At 49.8% G+C, this 22,764-nt stretch overlaps 1 protein-coding gene across 10 annotated transcripts in view; it reads left to right on the top strand.

Moving 5' to 3' along the window:
- Window positions 1-21,774, top strand: part of LOC105483388 (sidekick cell adhesion molecule 1) — a 960,109-nt gene extending 938,335 nt beyond the window's left edge. For 9 of the 10 annotated variants that reach the window (XM_071095418.1, XM_071095417.1, XM_071095416.1 and 6 more), the window contains one exon: window positions 18,685-21,774. In XM_071095418.1, coding sequence (XP_070951519.1) covers window positions 18,685-18,945 — 261 coding nt within the window. In that variant the 3' untranslated portion in view covers window positions 18,946-21,774. Of the gene's footprint in view, window positions 1-13,337; window positions 13,632-18,684 lie in introns of those variants that run through there. The other variant, XM_071095422.1, reaches the window with a different exon arrangement.
- The last annotated feature ends 990 nt before the right edge of the window (window positions 21,775-22,764 follow it).

Here is a 22,764-nt window from a genome sequence, read left to right as displayed (position 1 = left end):
CCCAGTTAGAGTGGCAGCGGGTGTGATCCTGCAGGGCGGATAGAAAATGCGACCCCTTCACCAGATAGGAGCTTCCTGCTCACCCCGGACATTCACTTCCCCTGACACCCTGCCAGCCTCCCACCCTGCCAGCCTCCCACCCTGCCCAGGGAGCTCCTGTTCTAGCTCCCTCGCTTGTGCTGAAGAAGAGGGATTTGCTCATGGCAGTTCTGGGTCACATTATCGGGCTCAGGGTGAGCCCAGACTTGGGATGTGTTCCTCTCCTCACCGAGCGGCTGGACCAGGGAGATGGCTTCCCCGAGGGAGTGTCAGCCTCCATGCTCTCCTTCCCCGACCCCAGGGCCTACCCGCCTCAGGCCTCCCCTGCGCCTGGGTGTGCAGCAGTTCAGACGTGGAGTGTATTTCCTGTGTGACGTCCTGTGCGGTGTCACCCAAAGAGACTTTAAGCAGCAAGGCAGCCATGAGGGGGCTCCAAGCAGGGGGCTCAACACACCTTCCGTACAGGGGCACCATCTCCATTTCTCATACTTACCGGCAAAAACAGCTGAAGCAGCAATTAGAGAGGTTGTCCCATCAGTCCTGAACTTTTTTCTCTCGGATATGCCAGGCCTGGAGAGGGGTGAAAACCACCAACCATTTGCTGTACACGTAGGCCTGCCCCGCCTCCTGGCACTCAGGTTCTAAATCAATATTTAATCTAAAGTAAGTCTCACCTTCATTTTAACCTGAATTCAGGCCTTATTGAGCCCCGGGGCTCTATCAAATGGCTTCTTTTCAATTGTGGGTTGTAGAGGAACTCCTGGCGGGAAGGGCCAGCAGGTGGGTGTGGCAAGGCCAGCTCTGCTTTGCTTCGCGTGTTCTGTTTGCAGAGGACGCTGGGTTTGCTGTCGGCACCATAGCCCTGGGCTTGGCAGAAACAGCAGGCAGCAAAGCAGATGCTCGGAAAGGGACATTTGTCTAAAACTGAGGGGCTGTCAAGTGAAATCCTGCAAAACTGACTTGCCTTTTGTGATAAGGAAAAAGCTTAACAGAAACTCGCTACATGTAGGAAAGCAGCACATTGCGCAGAGCAGGGCAGCCTTCGAGCAGGACAGTCTGTGTCAGTAAAGAGGTGCATCTCACGGCGCCAGCCTCGGGCCTGTCCCTGCTGCCGCTGTCAGCTGCTGCTCTTTGGAGAATCCAGACACCGTGGGGTGTCATAGCTATGGGTGGTTCCTGTGCACAGAGCACTCGCTGCTGTTTCCAGCGCTCACTGTAGGCCTGGCCCAGGGTGGACGTGCACTCCTTTGCCGCCCACCCCAGCCCCAGGAGGTGGGGCTGTCTCCTTATTGGTCAGAGGCTGAGGTTGTCCAGCAGGCAGCTGTTGAAGCTGACACCCAGCCAGACCCCCGTGTCTCCAGAGCTCAGTGTACCCCTCCCCTCCCCATCGGTCTCCTCCAGCCCCACACAAGAGGTGCATACCTAAATACAACACACACACCTAAATACACATGCACACATATGTACACATACACACATGCACACATACATATACTTACACACCTGAATACATGCTGACATGCATAAACACATGCATACCTAAATACAGCACACACCTAAATACACATGCACACATATGTACACATACATGCACACACATATACCTATACACCTGAGTATTTGCACACATACATACATACATGCATACCTAAATACAACACACACACCTAAATACACATATGCAAACATATGTACACATACATGCGTACACACCTACACACCTGGATATATGCACACACATGCATACACACATGCATACCTAAATACAACACACACCTAAATATACATGCATACATATGTATACATATGCACATGCACACACATATACCTATACACCTGAATATATGCACACATGTATACCTAAATACACCTAAATACGTGCACACATATGTACACATACATGTGCACACATACATATACCTACACACCTGAATACATGCTCACACATGCATATCTAAATATAACACACACCTAAATACACATGCACACATATGTACACATACATATGCACACCCATATACCTATACACCTGAATATATGCACACAAGCCTACACGCATACATACCTAAATACAACACACCTAAATACACACATACACACGTATGTACACATCCACACATGCACACACACACACCTGCACACCTGAACATATGCACACACATGCATACACACACGTATACCTAAATACAACACACACCTAAATACACACATGCACACATATGTACACATACAGACATGCACACACATACATATACCAACATACCTGAATACATGCTAACACATGCATACACACATGCATACCTAAATACAACACACACACCTAAATACACATGCACACATGAATATATAACCACACATAGATGCGCATACATACATATAACTACACACTGAATACATGCACGCATATACATGCACACATGTACACACACCCACATGCACATACCTAAATATATACATACAAAAATATGCATGTACACACATACACCATATACACATACTTACATATGCCTACATACCTAAACACATGCACACATACATGCATGTGCAAAAACAAGCACATACATATGTACTCATACACATGCATGCACATGCACACAGGCACACACCACACACATACTACATGCTTGTGCACATATATACACAGGCATACATATCTAAATACAAGTACAAACACATGCACACAACTACACACACATACACATATATACATGCATGCATAACGCACTTATACATACCTAAATACACACATGCACACACGTACACTCCTGCCCATATGCACACACACATACACATCTAAATACAAACACACAGAGGTGGCATGATGGAGGGAGGTGAGTGTGGGGAGGGAGGCAGGTGAGTGTGGAGAGGGGGAGGTGAGTGTGGGGAGAAGGGTGAGAAGGGAGGAGAGCAGGACCTGGAACCCACACTAAATGGAATTCTGCACAGAGAGTGTTGTCATCCTTATGTAATAGGCAGAAAGCCGAGGCTGAGTTTTTGAATATCTTCCCTGAGACATGCACTGATGAGCTGGACTGGGGAGGCAGACCTCAGCATCTAACTGGAAATCCCACCTTCCCACCAGTCCTGCTCTCAGAACTAAGTCTCAGGCTGCGTGGCTGGGAGGCCAGGGGTCCTGCTCTCAGAGCTAAGTCTCAGGCAGCGTGGCTGAGGTGGCGAGGGGCCCAGGAGCCAGGCCACGCTGCTCCCACATGGCAAGCCCTGTGCTGGAGGAAAGCATTCCTGCAAATGCACCTCATGGTTCCTAGTGCCTTTTGGGTGACAGGCTGCTTCTGGAAGCTGATGAAAGGTACAGACATGCTCTCCACCTACATACAGGCAGAATTTCACGTAGGATCTGGGAAGACTCCCCAGAAATTTCTTACAAACCCCACCACCTAGCGTCCCATGGAGTCCCAGCCAGGAATCCCCACACCTGGACCATCCTGTGCCCCTGAGGTTGTTGGGCGGATAAAGCGTGGCTTCCCTTGTCTGTAGACCTCTTTGCTGTGTAACCTTCCTGCATCCTGCTTTTGAAGCTTATGAATTTGGGGGATTTTAAGGCACTCCATATTCATGGGATCCCAACAGAGGGAACTGGGGACTTAGATCATTTGAGAAGTGCCAGCTCACATGGTAACGTTCACTTTGAACCACTATTTGAAACAGCTGGATTGAGACATAATTCACATGTCATACAATCCACCCATTTGAAGTACACAATTCAGTGGGTTTTAGTACGTTCACAGAGTTGTGCAGCCATCACCACAGTCAATTTTAGAACATTTCCATCAGCCCCCAAAACACCCTGTACCGATTAGCAGTCACTCCCCAATCTCACCAAACCACCCACATACACCTGCAGCCAACCCCAGCTCTTGGCAACCACTAAGCTACTTTCCACCTCTCTAGGTGTGCCTATGTGGACATTTCATCTAAATAAATCATGCAGTATGTTGTCTTTTGTGACTGGCTTCTTTCACTTAGCATGATGATTTCAATGCATTTGAACCACTCTTACTAAGTAATCAATTTGTATGTTTCATCAGTTCTCTTTTGCAATGTTTTAAAATCTGACTTCAGAACTTCTCACTTCACAGGAAACAAACATGTTGTATTTTCCTTGACATATTTGCCCATATGGTTTCTTGGAACAAAAGTGTATTTTTTTGTTTTGTTTTGTTTTGTTTTGTTTTCTTTTGAGATGGAGTTTCTCTCTGTTGCTCAGGCTGGAGTGCAGTGGCACAATCTCAGCTCACTGCAACCTCCACCTCCTGGGTTCAAGCGATTCTCATGCCTCAGCCTCCCAAGTAGCTGGGATTACAGGTGCCCACCACATGCCCGGCTGATTTTTGGTGTTTTCAGTAGAGATGGGGTTTTGCCATATTGGCCAAGCTGGTCTCGAACTCCTGACCTCGAGTGATCCTCTCAAAATGCTGGGATTACAGGTGTGAGCCACCATGCCCAGCTGGGAAGTATATTTTTCTTTGAAGGGTCTAATGGAACACAGGCTAAGTGTCGCAAGGGGATTTGGAAAGGCTGCCATCTTGACAATTATGTCTCTCCTAGTCTAACCCCAACCCAACTCCAGTCAGGATCTTATTCTTAAAAAATGCTTTATTGAGTTATAATTAACGTACCATATAATTTGCCCATTTAGAATATACAAGTCAATGGTTTTCAGTATCTTCAGGGTTTTGCAATCATCTCCACAATTTTGAAACTTTTTCATCACTCTAAAAAGAAACCCCATAACTCTACCAGTCACTTCCCATTCCCTTCTCCCTCCAAACCCTGGCAACCACTTTCTGTCTCTCTATATTTGCCTATTCTGAGCATTTCATATAACAGACTCATGTAATAAGTGGTTTTGTGATTGGCTTATTTCATTCAGCATAATGTTTTCAGGGTTCATCAGGATTCACTGATGTATGTTGTAGCACATATCAGTATTTCATTTCTATATTATATGGGGGAAAAATTCCATTGTATGGATATACCACATTTAAATATGTATTCGTCAGTTGATGAACATTCGGCTTTGTTGTGTCTGAGATCCCCAAGAACACTCCCAAGTTCAGTGATTCACTAGAAGGACTCACAGAATTCAGCACACAACATCCTCATGACTAAGATTTATTACAGCAAAAGAATACAGAATAAAATTAGCAAAGGGAAAATGTGCACAGAGCAAAGTCCAGAGGAGACAAGGTTCACATTTCCAAGAGTCTTCTCCTATGGAGATGCACACAGGACACACTTAATCCTCCACCAGGGAGTTCTGAGGACACATATGAATTGTTGTCTACCACAGCTTTACCATAGCCTTGCACTTAAAGCAAACTGCAGCTGCAGTGTAGGTACTGCTGATTAGAAACTCAGTGTCCAGGGTTTTGGGAGCTGGTCACATAGGCATCCTCTGCCAAGCATGTACCAAAACTCCAGACTCCAGAAAGAAAGCAGGTGTTTGCATAAACCATATTATTTGTACAGTTTAGACACTGCAATCTTATTATTTAGGGAAAACATTTTATCAATGAAAGGAACTTTTACCAGTGAAGTTCCCAGATGCCAACCAAGGGTAATCTTTGAAAGCAGGTCTTTTTAAGGCTAGTGGTCTCAGACCTGCTCTGTTAACTTCTTTCCGCACCAGATTGTTTTTACTTTTTGGCTACTGTGAACAATATGCCCTTTATCTGGTTGAGTTTGGTGAGTGTTTTTATTATCAAAAGGTTTGGAGTTTTGTCAGATGGTTTCTCTGCATCTGTCTGGATGATTTTTGTCCTTTGTTCTATTTATATGGTATATTATATTAACTAATGTTTGCATGTTAAACCAACCTTGCATTCCTACAATAAATGCCCATTGTTCATAGTGTATAATTCTTTCTTTATGTGGTGGGATTCAGTTTTCAATATTGCTGAGCATTTTTGTATCTATACTTATAAGGGATATCGGTCAGTAATTTACTTGTCTTATTTATCTTTGTGTGATTTTTGTATTAGGGTAATATTGGCCTTATTGAATGATTTGGGAAGTATTTCTTCCACAACTGGTATTAATTCTTTAAATGTTTGATAGATTTCATCAGTGAAGTCCCCTGGTCTCGGACTTTTGTTTGTGGGAAATTGTTAATTACTAGTTTTATCTCTTTATTGGCTATAGATTTATTCAGTTCCCCCCCCCCACCTCTTTATTTATTTATTTATTTTTGGTTAAGTCAGTGTCACTCATTTGTGTCTTTCTAAGGATTTTTTAATGTTATCTCATTAATCTAATTTATTAAGATACAGTTGCTTATAGTTGTGTACAGTTGTTTATAATCCTTCATTTCTGTAAAGGCAGTGGTAATTAATATCAATAATTAATTCCTGATTTTAATAGTTTGACTCTTCTCTCATATTTCTGGTTAAAGTTTTTTCAATTTTGTTAATCTTTGCAAAGAACCAACTTGTAGTTTCATTGATTTTTCTCTAGTGTTTTTCTACTTTCTATTTCATTTATTTCTACTCTAATCTTTATGACTCTTTCTTCTGCTTGCTTTGGAGTTAATTTGCTCTTCTTCTTTCAGTTTCCTAAGTTGGAAGTTTATGTTGTTGATTTGAGATCTTTCTTTTTTTGTAAATACAGGACTTTATGGCTAAAAATTCCCCTCTAAGCACTGTGTTAGCTGAATCTCATAAGTTTTAATATGTCGTGTTTTTGTTTTCACTCATCTCAAAGTATTTTTTAAATTTCTCTGTAATTTCTTCTTTGACACATTTGTTATTTAGGAGTGTGTTTTACATTTCCTCATATTTGTGAATTTCCCACATTTTCTTCTGTTATTTATTTCTAATTGTATCCTATTTTGGTCAGAGAAACCATAATTTATGTATTTTCAGTCCTTTCAAATTCGTTGGGTCTTGTTTTAAGACCTGGCATATGGTCTATACTGGAGAATATTTCCTATCCACTTGAGAAGAATGTGTCATTCCGCTGTTTTGGGGTGGAGTGTTCTGTATGTGTCTGTAGGTCTAGTTGATTTATCATGTTGTTTCCATCTTCTATATGTATGATCTTCTTCCCAGTTCTGCCATTTGTTAATGCATTGAAATCTCTATTTGTATTGAATTGTCTGTGTCTCTCTTCAAATCTGTTCATTTAATTTCATGTATTTTGAGGCTCTGTTGTTAGGTGCAAGTATGTTTATAGTTGTTATGTCTTCTTGACATATTTACCGTTTTATCAGATATTTGCTTTCTAATAAAGATATGTCTCATATCTTTATTCCCTATTTTTCATTATCAGCTTCTATTTGTTAAATGAATTTTCCCAATATATCATTTTGACTTCCTTGTTTTTGCCTTTGCTCTGTATTTTTGGTTATTTTTGTTAGTGTCTTACTCTAGTATTATTATCTACCTCAGATTTATAGTACATTTCTGTGACTTACGGGAACTTTACTCCTATAGTTGTATTTCTTCCTTTTCTTTCTGTGCTATTGCTATACATATTTTGCCTGTAGATTTTTATCAAATTTGGGAAACTTTAAGTCATTATTACTTTGAGGTTTTTTTGGGTTTTTTTTTTTTTTTTTTTTTTGCTTTTTTCTCTTTCTCCTCTCATTCTGATATTCTTATTACACATATGTTGGTGATCTTAGTGCTGTCTCATATTTATCAGAGGCTCTGTCCATTTTTAAAAGTCTTTTTTCAGACTGCATAATCTCTATCAGTCTATCTTTAAGTGCACTGATTCTTTCCTCTGCCAGCTCAAGTCTACTATTGAGCCTATCTAATGAATTTTAAATTTCAGTTATTGTATTTTTCGACTCAAGAACTTCCCATTTGTGTTTTTAAAATAATTTCTGTCACCTTATTGATATTCTTCAATTGTCATCATACCTTTCTTTAATTTTTTAAACACGGTCTCCTTTAGTTCGTTGAACGTAATCATAATAGCTCCCTTTGAAGTCTTTGCCTGCTTAGTCAAATGTTTGGGCACCCTCAGAGGCTACCTTCTGTTTTATTTGTTTTTCCTGTGTACGCATTACACTGTCCTGGGTTTTTCTGAAAACAGATCATTTTTGATAATATATCACAGCAACTCTGAATAATGATATTCATGCCTCATGGAGGGTTATTGTTGCTTGCTTGTTTGTTCAGTGATTTGGCTGGATTCGTTCAATGAAGTCCATTTCCCCTGCATTGTGTGTGCTCTGATGTTGCTCCTCAGTCTTGGGCAATGCATAGAGTCTTCCTGCCTACCAGGGATGACTGTGGTTTTAGCTGGGCTCCCTTTGCCTGTCCCTGTTAAGATTCTGGATGGCTTACCACTATTGGTATCATACCCAGCAGTTACTACTTGCTAGCTCTGGTTTTTTTGGCAATGACTTAGTGCATAAATTGCTCCTCACTTTCTGATCCAGTTGAAGTCCAGCTTTTCTGCAGTTGCCAGATGCTGTCAGTCTTTGAAGCTTGCTCTGACACTAAGAGGCCTCTTCTTAGCTTCAGAAGTCTCTTTTTCTGATTCTCTCTGTTAAACTGCTAGCTGGTTTTACTGCTTCCATTGTTGCTGACATGGAACTACCAGCTTCCTCTTCATTCCTCACCCGCAAAGGCTCCACAGTTTTCAACAATGTCCTTAGGTATGCTCTGTTCCAAATAAAGTCATTTTCCTCAGGCAGAGCTGGAAGCTCTCTGTTCTTACAGAATAACTCTCCACGCTGTGCAGGACCTCTGTGTCACTGCACCAAAGCGGAGGTGAAGACAATAACCTTCTTCTTCCAGAGTGATACACCCACTACACAAGTGGGGCACTGGGTTGAGAGGGCAGTCCCTACACTTCTGGACTTGCTTCTCCCAGCGTGGGACTTCTTCCTACAAACAAGCTGGGGTGGGGGCACTCAGGGCCCAGTATTCTTGGCCTACCACACCTGGTACAGACTCCCAGCTTACAAGCAAAGGCTGGATGGGGGACAGGAACCCCAGTACTCTTGGCCATCTCTGCCTAGAATAGAGCTTCTTCAACATGGAGTTGGGTTGGGGGAAAGGGAAAGCTGGATAAGAAATGCCAGAACTTTCCTCTCCAAGTTAAATTCCTAGACCAGCATCCCTGCCTTGTCACCACATCTGCCCAGAATGGAGTTTCTGTCACACTGAGCTGGAGGCGTTGGATAGGGAGAGCAGATCATGGCTCAGGCACCACAGACTCTCACTATCGAGTGAGATTTAGCAGATCTTCTTATATAAATCTCTCTCCACTTGCTATCTACTCTTAGCACCATTTCCAAATACTTTTTTTTTTTTTTTTTTGAGAGGCAGTCTTGCTCTGTCACCCAGGCTGGAGTACAGTGGTGTGATCTCGGCTCGCTGCAACCTCCACTTCCTGGGTTCAAACAATTCTCCCACCTCAGCTTCTCGAGTAGCTGTGATCACAGGTGTGTGCCACCACACCCGGCTAATTTTTGTATTTTTAGTAGAAATGGGGTTTCACCATGTTGGCCAGGCTGGTCTCAAACTCCCTGACCTCAGGTGATCTACCTGCCTGGTCCTGTCAAAGTGCTGGGATTACAGGCGTGAGCCACTGCACCCAGACTTCAAAGGTTTTCGATGGTTATTTATAAAATACTTTTCACCAGTTAAATCATTGTTCCACTGGGGAGAGGTCTGCTGACCTCCTCACATTGCCATTCCAGAAATATCCTTGCCTTCATGTCTAGTAACTCTGATATTCAGAGGGGACTGGGAAGAAATGTGGGCTCTGGCCTGGTCACTTAACTCCAAATTTCCAGAAACAGAATCCAGTCACAGAACTGCAGAAAAGGCTGTTAGCGAAGAAAGCATTGCAGGGAAGACAGACTGAAGGTTGCTCAGCAGTGGAATAAAACCAAAAGCTATAACGCCGGTTTTCAAATAGGACTATCTAAAAAGTAGCTTGGATTTAGATGAGGGTTTAAGACGTTTATCCTCTCTACTGGAGGCAGCTTATAGATTTGAATACATTAGAAACCGAAATGTTAGGAATAAAGAGTCATGAACGTCCTTGGCCCTGGCTTCAAGCCAGTGTTTTGACACAGCATGGTTACTGGTTAAAGCCGTGGACAGATGCAGGCTACTGCTCACCCCCTTCTCCAGGGCCCAGGGGATAAGGAGTGAGAAGCCCTGTGTGGTCTCTGCTAGAAAAACTCTCCTGAGAAGCTAAGATTGCACTAAAAAAACAGTGAGACCATCCTTTTATCCCCCAGGACATTTTTGAACCACTCTCAGAACTATTGCTAAAGTGAAAATTCTGCAGATCCGTCCGTTCCCAGGTGCTCAGGAGCCTGCCTGATCGGAGGTGCTGGTCTGAATTATGCCCTAAGTGTCACACAACACATGCTGTGGCTATTTCTGTTTTTCTGTTTAGAAACAAGAGGGTTTGTCATGGTTTTATCACACGGCTGCTTCTGAATGATATCTTCCGTTCAAATCACATGTTAAAGATTGTTTTCGAAATGCAAAGAAACTGTTTGCAAAATCCCCCCTGCTCCGACCAACTTAGACCAACCCCGTCATACCTAATTAATTCCTTAATAATATTTGAGTCTTTCATCTTGCCAATATAATACCCAAAGTGTCAAGATTATCTTTATTAGCTGCTTTCCAGGCATCTGTGCACCTTTAGAAACTCTCGCAGCCGGTCTGATGCCGCATCCAATCACATTCTGTCCTTCTAGTTTCCCGGGAAACCAACACACGTTGCTACTTCACATCACACAGGAAACTTACCAAAAAAAGACCCTGCAGCATTTCCTTTTTGTCAATAATTCTAACTCACTAAAATACATCCCCATTAAAAAATAATAATGTCATATAAATAATAAACAGAGCAGACGGCAGGAGGAAGAATGGCATTTTAAGATTGTGCTTTCTCAAAGAGACAATGACAGGGGCTGAGCAGGAGCCAGGAAGCCCAGCTTCTAGCTCCAGCTCTGCCTGACATTTATTGGTTATGTGGCCCTGAGTGTGTTCTCACTTCTCCTCCCTAAATAGCAAGAAGGAAAAGAAGCCTCTTGGAGCCTCTTGTCTGCTTCTTTCTGCACAATGATTACGTTCTCTCTGATTGGATATTATTATAGAATCACTTGGCTGGGTCGGTGGGCACTGGCCACTCAGAACTCATGGCCTCCCAGCTTTCCTCCCCAGAACAAAGCACTCTTCTCTTCCAACTGTAGTGTGAAAAAAAATCCCAGGACAAGATTCTGATTGGCTGAGCTGAAGCCACATGCCTAGCCATTGGCCAATCACGGTTTTCTGAGAGGCAAGCTAGCCCATCCTTCTGGTGGGGAAGAACTGCTTCCTTCAAAGAAGGCATCAAGGCCTAGATGCAAACAACAGGAATCACTGTGAGTTGGACAACCAAGCACTCCCAATTTGTGTCTCCTGCCAGGCCCCCTTCTTGGCACCCACATGTGTCACAGACCCCTTTCTCTTGAGACTATAGGACTTTTAGATCTTTGGCTGAGGAAACACATTATGACGCATAGCAACATACATACAAGCTGTGAAGGAAATGGTATAAACACAGAGATGGGTGTGGGCTGTGTGCTATACTCATTCTCTAAGCAGTTCTGCACATGGTCTTGGAAATGTGGACTCCAGTGAGAGCTCAGCGGTCCCTTCCAGACCACCCCTAGGCCCCACCCAGCATGAACCCTGCTTCCCTACAGCCTGGCAGCTGCAGGAGGACGGGTGGGCAGTGGTGTACACAGGGCAGAGAGAGGCCCAAAGGGTCACCAAGTGGGTGCAAGACAGACTAGCTGAAACTGAATTCATAGCACGCCCTCCCACTGAAATTGCTGATTTCTCCACCATGCAGAGACACTTTTCATATAAGACTCACCCATATAAAAAGTGTTTCTCTATCTTTTCAACGACTGGGATTGACGGTATCTCCTCCCTGCTACTAGAAAGACTTTATTTCTGCCACCTTTGGCTGAGGAACCAAGCTGGTTGTGGTCCCAGTCTGGCCCTGGCCAGTATGACCCTAAGACGGTCACTTGCATTTGTGGATGTCGATTCTTTCAGACCCAAGACGAGGAAATTGAATCCAGTCACCACCTCTCACGTTTTTCCTCAGTAGGATCCCCTGTGGTAGCGAAGTTGAACGGGGAAGACCCCCGGGACCTGGGAATGTAGTCGAAAGAGGGTGAAAGTCTTGAACCTCATATTTGACCTTCAGATGATAATGAACCCTAACCCCAGTTTGTGAAACCTAGCACTAAATTTCTGTCCTTCATTCCTAAGTATTCTGTGAATTTCTCTTGAGAAAAGTGATACCTTCACTGTATTTCAATACGTGTGATTTCTCCCTAAGTTTCAGGACGGTTAGATTCCAAGTTGGTCTCTAAAGAGGTAACAAACCCAATTCGGGGGCTAATCATGGAGCTTCCTTTGGCTTCTTTCAGATGATCTTTGTTCTCTTTTCTTCTGTTTTAGTTTATACAGAGCTTTACCTTGTAAGCCACCTCAAGGCCTCTAGAAAACCAATGAAGAATAAATCTTAAACAGGCCGGGCACAGTGGTTCATGGCTGTAATCCTAGCACTTTGGGAGGCTGTGGTGGGCAGATCACCTCAGGTCAGGAGTTCGAGACCAGCCTGGTGGCCAACATGGTGAAATACAAAAATTAGCCAGGTGTGGTGGCGGGCACCTGTAATCCCAGCTACTCAGGAGGCTGAGGCAGGACACTTGAACCCAGGAGGCAGAGGTTGCAGTGAGCTGAGATCGTGCCACTGCACTCCAGCCTGGGCTACAAGAGCAAAACTCCAGCTCAAACATAAATAAATAAATAAATCTTAAACAGACACAAATACAGATCCCTGATCTCTTAGCTGAAACCCCTGAGGCCAGATAGATTTAGGAAGTCAGTGTTTCTCAAGCTTGGGGGTACATCGTATATTAAGGAACTGCTCCAGTAGGGCCAGGCTAGCACTTAGTAATCAAAACATTAGTCTTCTTGTAGCAAAACATGAGAATATTCACACTGAATAGCCCTACATCAGTTCAGCTCGGGGTGAGCTGCCAAGTTAGCTCAAGTTAGCTCAGCCTTTGCCACCAAATGAGTTATTAAAAAAAACCTTTTGAGATTCAGAACATTGCGGGTTTTGGAATTTGGAATAGGGGGTTGTACACCTGTTCAGCAGATCCCAGGGAGAAGCCTGGAGCTGGGAGTAAGTTACAGGGTCTGCGGAGGTGGGTGAACCCTCCGGGGTTGGGAACTCAGGTGCAGGCCCCCACCCAGCCTCTCTCACTGAGCCTTGCTTCTTTATTCATAAAGTGGGAATCGTAACATCTGCATCACAGGATCCTCAGCCAGTTGCAAACATCATGCCCGGGCATTAATCTGGTATGTCATCGGTGTTCTCGAAAAAGGAGCCACTGCCACATTTATCCTCGCCACCCGATGAAGGAGAAGCTGGCTGCCCCAGGGTCTTGGTGTGTGTGGGAAGACGTGTCTTAGCTCTGCAATTCTCCTAAATGCAGGGGAGCCACAGATGGATTCAGCTGTTCTGTGTATTGTACCATAAGCCAAACAGTTTACACTTAATGTTCAGAAAAGTCCCAAATCTGTGACTCGCTGTTACTTTCATGTAAATATTCCAGTTAGAGCTAGATTTTCAGTGTGTGTCCCCACATCCCAGGAGTCCCCGGCTCCCCGCTAAGCCTCCATGGGGCTTCTGCACAGCCTGGAGGCTGAGCGCTCTCACAGGCCTCCAGGACACACACAAGTCCCCAGGTGCGGGACGGTGTCGGCTCATGGATCAGAGCTTCCTGCCCGGGTGCTGACGTGGGTAATTCACTCTGACTCTCAGATGGCAGAGCAGCCGGCAGGAACATCGCTCACAGCACCCAGGGACGCTTTTGTTTTCCTGGGTCTTGGCGTGGACTCCCTGCAAAATTAGGGGAACTGGCAATTCTCCCATCCCCTGCCCACCCCCGCCTCCACCTGCAAGGACGCGGCTCACACACCCTGGGGAAACTGGATTGGCAGTTTTCCTTCTAGAGTGTCTACTTCTGAAAGAGCTGCTGTAGCTGGCAACGCGACCCACATCTGGGACCACAGCCCTCTGTCTTAACACCCACAAGGCGCAGCTCCCAGCCTGGCCGCTGGGAGCCTCTAAACAAATGCACATTCCCCAGCCTCCGACAGACGCACGGAGTCAGGATACTCGGAACCACTCCCAGGAATCTGCTGCCTCCATGCACAGCTGATGCCCTCAGATGGCATTTCGAGGCAGCTCACTCTTTTACCCTCTCCCCAGTTCCCTTGATACCCTCTGGGGAGAGACAAAGGTCACGTCTTCCTGACCCCTGTGAGAGACAGGGGCCCTGGGAAGCGTCTCAGCGTTAGTTCCACAGCAGAGCCTCAGTCTCAGTGCCGCCAGGTGGATCCCCTAGGAGCCCAGGAAGCTGTTAGGACACACAGGTGAGGGTCCCAGGATGGTTCCGTGCATCTGGGAGGATGTGGCACTTATTAGCAAAACTGAGAGACCTCCACCTTCTTAGGGGGAAAATAAAAATACATTTCACCCTCTGCTTTCTCCTTTTTTTTTTTTTTTTTTAGACGGAGTCTGGCTCTGTCGCCCAGGCTGGAGTGCAGTGGCGCGATCTCAGCTCACTGCAACCTCCACGTCCCAGGTTCAAGGAATTCTCCTGCCTCAGCCTCCCGAGTAGCTGGGACTACAAGCGCCCGCCATCACACCCAGCTAATTTTCATATTTTTAGTGGAGACAGGGTTTCACCATGTTGGACAGGCTGGTCTTGAACTCCTGACCTCAGGTGATCCGCCTGCCTCAGCCTCCCAAAGTCCACTTTCTCCTTTAACAGTCTTTCCAATGACTTCACATCAAGCTGAAAGACCATAAAATAGAGGTTTGCTTTCAGAAAATGAACATAGAAAACATGCAGGGTCCATGTTCTTAATGGAAGCTGCTGATTTATGTTATAAAAAGGAAAAAAAAAAGCCACACACCTCAAAGGGACTGATCTTCAAACATCAGTGGGAGGCCCCAGGCCACTTTTCCATGTGTTCGAGGGGCCAGGCCATTCAGTACCTGGCTGGGGAGACGTATTAGACACCCTGGCTTATTCAGGTGGCTTCATTACTTGTCACCTCCCCACCCTCAGAGGTCTCTGTGGATGTAGTGTCACACCATCACTTGCAAGGGGAGGATGCACCCCCATCCCCTCCCCTCTCCCTCATCACCCCCCACCCCCAGCCCTCCCCTTCCTTCTACCTCATCACCCCCCCACCCCCTCCCCTCCCCTCCCCTCTACCTCATCACCCCCCACCCCCTCCCCCCTTCTACCTCATCACTCCCCACCCCCTTCTACCTCATCACCCCCCCACCCCCTCCCCTCCCCTCCCCTCTACCTCATCACCCCCACCCCTCCCCTCCACCTTATCACCCCCCACCCCTCACCTCCTCTCGCCTCCCTTCTACTTCATCACCCCCCAGCCTCTCCCCTCTACCTTATCACCCCCCCACCCCCCCTCCCTTCTACCTCATCACCCCCCACCCTTCTACCTCATCATGCCCCCACCCCCTCCCCTCCCCTCTACCTCATCACCCCAACCCCTCCCCTCCCCTCTACCTCATCACCCCCCACCCCTCCCCTCCTCTCCCCTCCCTTCTACTTCACCCCCCAGCCTCTCCCCTCTACCTCATCACGCCCCCACCCCCTCCCCACCCCTCTACCTCATCACCCCCCACCCCCTCCCTTCCCTCTACCTCATCACCTCCCCCACCCCTTCTTTTCCCTCTACCTCATCAGCCCCCCTCCCCCTCCCTCCCCTCTACCTCATCACCTTTCCCACCCACTCCCCTCTACCTGGTCACCTCCAGAATCCTTTTGTTTTGGTCTGTAGCAGCCCACATCTTAGTCTCAGGCAAGACAAAGACCCAGACCTTCCCCCACCCCTGGGGCTCTTCTATGTTCTGCCTTGTAAGGGCAGGCAGAGTCCCCTGGGGGCTGTGTGGGGAGGCTGTGTAGACCTCTGCTGAGTGAGGGAGGCCACCCAGACCTTTGCTGGGGTGGGAAGCCCATGTAGACCTCTCCTGAGTGATGGAGGCCGTGTAGATCTCTCCTGGGGCGAGGGAGGCCGTGTAGACCTCTCCTGAGTGAGGGAGGCCGCGTAGACCTCTCCTGAGTGAAGGAGGCCGTGTAGATCTCTCCTGGGGCGAGGGAGGCCGCGTAGAACTCTCCTGAGTGAGGGAGGCCGCGTAGACCTCTCCTGAGTGAGGGAGGCCGCGTAGACCTCTCCTGGGGCGAGGGAGGCCGCGTAGACCTCTCCTGGGGCGAGGGAGGCCGCGTAGACCTCTCCTGGGGCGAGGGAGGCCGTGTAGACCTCTCCTGAGTGAGGGAGGCCGCGTAGACCTCTCCTGAGTGAAGGAGGCCGTGTAGATCTCTCCTGGGGCGAGGGAGGCCGCGTAGAACTCTCCTGAGTGAGGGAGGCCGCGTAGACCTCTCCTGAGTGAGGGAGGCCGCGTAGATCTCTCCTGGGGCGAGGGAGGCCGTGTAGACCTCTCCTGAGTGATGGAGGCCGCGTAGACCTCTCCTGAGTGAGGGAGGCCGCGTAGACCTCTCCTGAGTGAGGGAGGCCGCGTAGACCTCTCCTGAGTGAGGGAGGCCGCGTAGACCTCTCCTGAGTGAGGGAGGCCGCGTAGACCTCTCTTGAGTGAGGGAGGCCGCGTAGACCTCTCTTGAGTGAGGGAGGCCGCGTAGACCTCTCCTGGGGCGAGGGAGGCCGCGTAGACCTCTCCTGAGTGAGGGAGGCCGCGTAGACCTCTCCTGAGTGAGGGAGGCCGCGTAGACCTCTCCTGAGTGAGGGAGGCCGCGTAGATCTCTCCTGGGGCGAGGGAGGCCGCGTAGACCTCTCCTGAGTGATGGAGGCCGCGTAGATCTCTCCTGGGGCGAGGGAGGCCGTGTAGACCTCTCCTGAGTGATGGAGGCCGCGTAGACCTCTCCTGAGTGAGGGAGGCCGCGTAGACCTCTCCTGAGTGAGGGAGGCCGCGTAGACCTCTCCTGAGTGAGGGAGGCCGCGTAGATCTCTCCTGGGGCGAGGGAGGCCGCGTAGACCTCTCCTGAGTGAGGGAGGCCGCGTAGATCTCTCCTGGGGCGAGGGAGGCCGCGTAGACCTCTCCTGAGTGATGGAGGCCGCGTAGATCTCTCCTGAGTGAGGGAGGCCGCGTAGACCTCTCCTGAATGATGGAGGCCGCGTAGATCTCTCCTGGGGCGAGGGAGGCCGCGTAGACCTCTCCTGAGTGATGGAGGCCGCGTAGACCTCTCCTGGGGTGAGGGAGGCCGCGTAGACCTCTCCTGAGTGATGGAGGCCGCGTAGACCTCTCCTGGGGCGAGGGAGGCCGCGTAGACCTCTCCTGAGTGAGGGAGGCCGCGTAGACCTCTCCTGAGTGAGGGAGGCCGCGTAGACCTCTCCTGGGGCGAGGGAGGCCGCGTAGACCTCTCCTGAGTGAGGGAGGCCACGTAGACCTCTCCTGAGTGAGGGAGGCCGCGTAGACCTCTCCTGGGGCGAGGGAGGCCGCGTAGACCTCTCCTGAGTGAGGGAGGCCGCGTAGACCTCTCCTGAGTGAGGGAGGCCGCGTAGATCTCTCCTGGGGCGAGGGAGGCCGCGTAGACCTCTCCTGAGTGATGGAGGCCGCGTAGACCTCTCCTGAGTGAGGGAGGCCGCGTAGACCTCTCCTGAGTGAGGGAGGCCGCGTAGATCTCTCCTGGGGCGAGGGAGGCCGCGTAGACCTCTCCTGAGTGATGGAGGCCGCGTAGATCTCTCCTGGGGCGAGGGAGGCCGCGTAGACCTCTCCTGAATGATGGAGGCCGCGTAGATCTCTCCTGGGGCGAGGGAGGCCGCGTAGACCTCTCCTGAGTGATGGAGGCCGCGTAGACCTCTCCTGGGGCGAGGGAGGCCGCGTAGACCTCTCCTGAGTGAGGGAGGCCGCGTAGACCTCTCCTGAGTGAGGGAGGCCGCGTAGACCTCTCCTGGGGCGAGGGAGGCCGCGTAGACCTCTCCTGAGTGAGGGAGGCCGCGTAGACCTCTCCTGAGTGAGGGAGGCCGCGTAGACCTCTCCTGGGGCGAGGGAGGCCGCGTAGACCTCTCCTGAGTGAGGGAGGCCGCGTAGACCTCTCCTGAGTGAGGGAGGCCGCGTAGATCTCTCCTGGGGCGAGGGAGGCCGCGTAGACCTCTCCTGAGTGATGGAGGCCGCGTAGATCTCTCCTGGGGCGAGGGAGGCCGCGTAGATCTCTCCTGAGTGAGGGAGGCCGCGTAGACCTCTCCTGAGTGAGGGAGGCCGCGTAGACCTCTCCTGAGTGAGGGAGGCTGTGTAGACCTCTCCTGGGTGGAGGCCCAGCTCTTCTCGGAGACCTGGTGCAGAGTGAGGGGCTGGATGCAGCTGAGATAGTCACACCTGGATCAGAGAGGCGGACCTGGGGGGCTGCCTGCTCTCCTGTGTGGAGGGTGGGAGGGCCTGGCATTGGGCGGGGGTGGGGAGCGGGCTGGAGACCACGACACGGCCCCCCGGGGAGTTGCTCCCACACCAGGCCTCCTGCACAGCACGCTCCGGGCCCTGCGCCCTGCCCTGCACTCACACCGCCTCTCCCCTGCCCCGCAGGCCACCGACTCCGACTATGAGGACGCGCTGCCCAAGCACTCGTTCGTGAACCACTACATGAGCGACCCCACCTACTACAACTCGTGGAAGCGCCGGGCCCAGGGCCGTGCACCTGCGCCGCACAGGTACGAGGCGGTGGCGGGCGCCGAGGCGGGCGCGCAGCTGCACCCGGTCATCACCACGCAGAGCGCGGGCGGCGTCTACACCCCCGCCGGCTCCAGCGCGCGGACTCCGCTCACCGGCTTCTCCTCCTTCGTGTGAGCAAAGCGCCGCACCTCCCTCAGGGCGGAACGGAGGCGAACTTTCCGGAGTCTATTTTTGTTAAGACAATCAACTCCAATAACTGAGCTGAAGTTTTTGTTTAAAAAAAAAAAAAAATCTGATAAGTGATGATTTTACCTACTTGTGGACACTAGATTTCAATTAGGAAGGTTTTTTTAAACGGCTTTTTGTAACATCGCTGCAGGAAGCAGGTTTCTTTCTTTTTCTTTTCTTTTTAAGAGAAGGTGTATTTCACTGGTACAATGGCTTGGCACCGCCGGGGCCTGGGAGGACCTCAGACCTCCCCAGCCCTGGGTTTCTCCGTCTTCAAGACCAACTAGGAAGGCTCAAGCGGGGAGAGGGAATGGAGGGTCAGGTGAGATCTCAGAGCTGCCCCGGCTGGCCCCTGTCTCTTTCTACCTCCTCTTCCAGAGAACCAGCGGCTCACACCCTTCTCAACGCAGGACATCCTCGGCTCACAGCTCCCTCCTGGGGTTTGAAGAGCAAACTTTTCTCCCTGGGCTCAGCGCGTTTTGTCCCAACTTCATCTGTTTCTGAAATGTTCTCACTTGGCAATTTCTAAGTAAGGAGTCGGCTTTCGGGTTCCTGACGGCTGGACAGGGATGCTAAGGTGTGGTTCAGCTGTCACCGTCAGCGTCACTGCAGTGGTGCGGTCCTGAGGCTTTTCTGCCTGTCTTTCCCCCTTCCTTCCCACCTGACTAGGGAGGCCTCTTAAGGCTGGAAGCCACCACGCCAGCCTCTCCTTGCTGAACACAGCACACGGCCAACTCTGCGGGACACGAGGACATGGGACGGCGTCCCCAGAATTGCTTGTTAAGTAGGAAGCGTGCATTGTTAACCAGAGTATTTTTTAAATCTTTTTATCTTTTTTTAAACTATGTCACATGAAATGCGTCTTTGCTGTCTCCAGGTGCCTTTTTATTAATTGTTCAGCTTTGTACATGGGAAAAGATGAAAAGCAACAGTCTCTGCAAATAAAGCAAAACAGCTCTGAGAACACACGCTCCCGACTTGCCTCGTGCACACCAGGCCGTCCCTTCCCTCTGTCCCGGCTTCTGCCGGCCGCCCGCGGCGGCCACCGCTTCTCCACCGCTGGCACTGCTGCTGCCCCCTCTCCCAGTCCAAGGCCAGCTTTTAGCCTTAACAGGTTTTCTGGAAACATTTCATTTTTTCTTCAAAATTGTCATTGTTTGGTTTAAAATTTTCAGCTAGATGAAAAGAGTATGAACTACTTTGGAAAACTTAACAGCCCAGAGATGACCGTGCCTCCAGCCCCTCACGTCATCTTTGCAACAGACGGCTGGGCTGCCGGGGTCCACCCCTCAGCCCAGGACCCGGGTCCGGATGGAACAGGAGCACTGCTGGTGCCCACTGGTGTGTGTGTCCTGGGTCCTTCCCTGTAAGTGCCCCAAGTGCCCCCTCACCAGCAGAAGCGTGACACACACAAGACTCAAGACCACCTTGTCAGTGCCCCACGTGCAGGGTGAACAGGCAGGTGCCGTTCCCCCAGTGACCTGACGGTAGGGGACAGCTGAGCAGTATCTGGCCAGTGCCACCCGGGGGCCAGTCTCCTGGCCACATGCAGAAAGTGTGGCCCCTGCTTGCCTAGATGTTTTGTGCACCTCCATGGGCAGAGGGTGTGGATACTGCCTGGATGCTCTGCTGTCAGCATTGTTGAGTATGGCCCCAGGAGACCAAGGAGAGTTTTGTATAGGCTGGAAAACCCCTCTTCAGTCTTTCCAAAATTAGAGGGTATGGAAAGTTTCCTTTTTTCTCTCCTCCCTTCCTTCCCCACCTTCCTTCCCTTTATCCCTCCTTTCCTTCCTTCCTCCCACCCTCTCTTCTTTCCCCACTCCTTCCCTCCCTCCCTCCCTCCCTTCCTTCCTTCTTTTCTCCCTCCCTCCCTTCCTTCCTTCTTTCCTTTCTTTCCTCCCTCCCTCCCTTCTTTCCTTTCTTTCCTCCCTCCCTCCCTTCCTTCTTTCCTTTCTTTTCTCCCTCCCTGCCTCCCTTCCTTCCTTCTTTCCTTCCTTCCTTTCCTTTCTTTTCTCCCTCCTTCCCTTCCTCCCTCCCTTTCTCCTCCATTCCTTCTTCCTTTTCTCCTCCTTTTGCTGAGTAGAGGGGGAAATACTCTAAACCAAAAATCCTAGATGCTCTGCCCAAAGCCACTTCTGCATGAGAATCGCAGCCCACAGTTCCCTGGACAAGACTCTCCACCATGGACAGAGCTGCCTCCCTCTTGGCCCCGGAGAGAACAGAGTGGGCAGGAAGCCAGGATGCGAGCACTGGAATTTCTCGGAAGAGAAGCGATAAATGGAGGCCATGGCCAGCACTGCCTTCTGTGCGCTCTGACTGCTCTCTGCAGCCATAAGGGCGTGGCTTTACACACCAGGGAGAGTGTTGAGACGTCTTAGGTTGAGGATGAGCAGATTCGAGATGTGTTTTTTGCTCTTGGGTTTTCGATACAACATCATGACACTTTTGTTTCAAGCTCGTGTTTTCTGTCTCCCTCCACTCTTAGTAAATCTTGATCTATACGGAGCGGCCTGTCCGAGGCCACGCCGGCCTCCTGGCTGCTGCTGGACTGTGCCTGGGACAGTGACAACACCTGTCACTCGGAGGGACTCTGTCCCATGAGAACCACCTGCGCAGAGGAACAGAGTTGGGTGTCTCCAGGTAGATTTCAGCCTCCCAGAGCAATACGGGATTTGAGAAGCATCAATTCCTAACTCCTCATCTTCAGGGAAGGAAAAGAAAGCCACAGCCTTGGAAGAAGGAGATTGGATTTCAATCTCAGTTTTGAAAAGAGGACAGGCCGGGCGCGGTGGCTGAAGCCTGTAATCCCAGCACTTTGGGAGGCCGAGACGGGCGGATCACGAGGTCAGGAGATCGAGACCATCCTGGCTAACACGGTGAAACCCCGTCTCTACTAAAAATACAAAAAATTAGCCGGGCGAGGTGGCGGGCGCCTGTAGTCCCAACTACTCGGGAGGCTGAGGCAGGAGAATGGCGTGAACCCGGGAGGCGGAGCCTGCAGTGAGCTGAGATCCGGCCATTGCACTCCAGCCTGGGCGGCAGAGCGAGACTCCGTCTCAAAAAAAAAAAAAAAAAAAAAAAGAAAAGAGGACAAGCAAAATGTGTGTGAGCCAGGCTGGGCGGAATGTGCTCCCGCTCTCTCCGACTGTGCTGAAAGTCGCACCTTGCGGATGCCTCATGACGGCAGTGGCTGAGTCTCCCCACCCAACCCCACGTGGCTCATTTCAGATTGTGTTGGCCCTGCCCTGCGAGGATGCGGTCACGGAGCCACCAGGAGGCTCCATCTGAGCCGCAGGGATGGGTGTGCAGGGCTCCCTCCTCCTGGGGCGCCAGGGCAGAGATTCCTGGCAGGTGAGCAGAGAGAGAGAACTGCCAGGCCACGTCCCCTCAGCCTCCTGCGCGGCCACCTTCTGATTGAATCGGCCCAGCCCAAGCCCCTCTCCCAGCCTCCCCTTCAGCCTCTCTCCCCGCCTGCTTTTATAATGCACACTTCACTCAGTGCTGCAACAGAAAAACAAGGGGCCCCAGGGAAAGGGGGCCCAGACGGCCACACACGGATCAAGCCTCCACAGCCCCGGGAGGTGGCTCACTCTGTACCGGTCTTCAGAGGCTGTGCTTGTATCTGACTGTGACTGGGCTGAAGCATGGTGTTTGCCTAATGGTTCGTAGCATGGTTTTTATTTCTTACACATTCTTGGCACACAGTGTAGCTATTCTCCTGACGAACAACCCGTCTGCGTACCTAAGTGTGGCTCCCCATGGGCC

The sequence above is a fragment of the Macaca nemestrina genome, chromosome 4, assembly GCF_043159975.1.
Source record: "Macaca nemestrina isolate mMacNem1 chromosome 4, mMacNem.hap1, whole genome shotgun sequence".
In the NCBI taxonomy this organism is placed as follows: Eukaryota; Metazoa; Chordata; class Mammalia; order Primates; family Cercopithecidae; genus Macaca; species Macaca nemestrina.
Note: the sequence above shows the minus strand (reverse complement) of the source record. Positions and strands in the feature narration are given on the sequence as shown.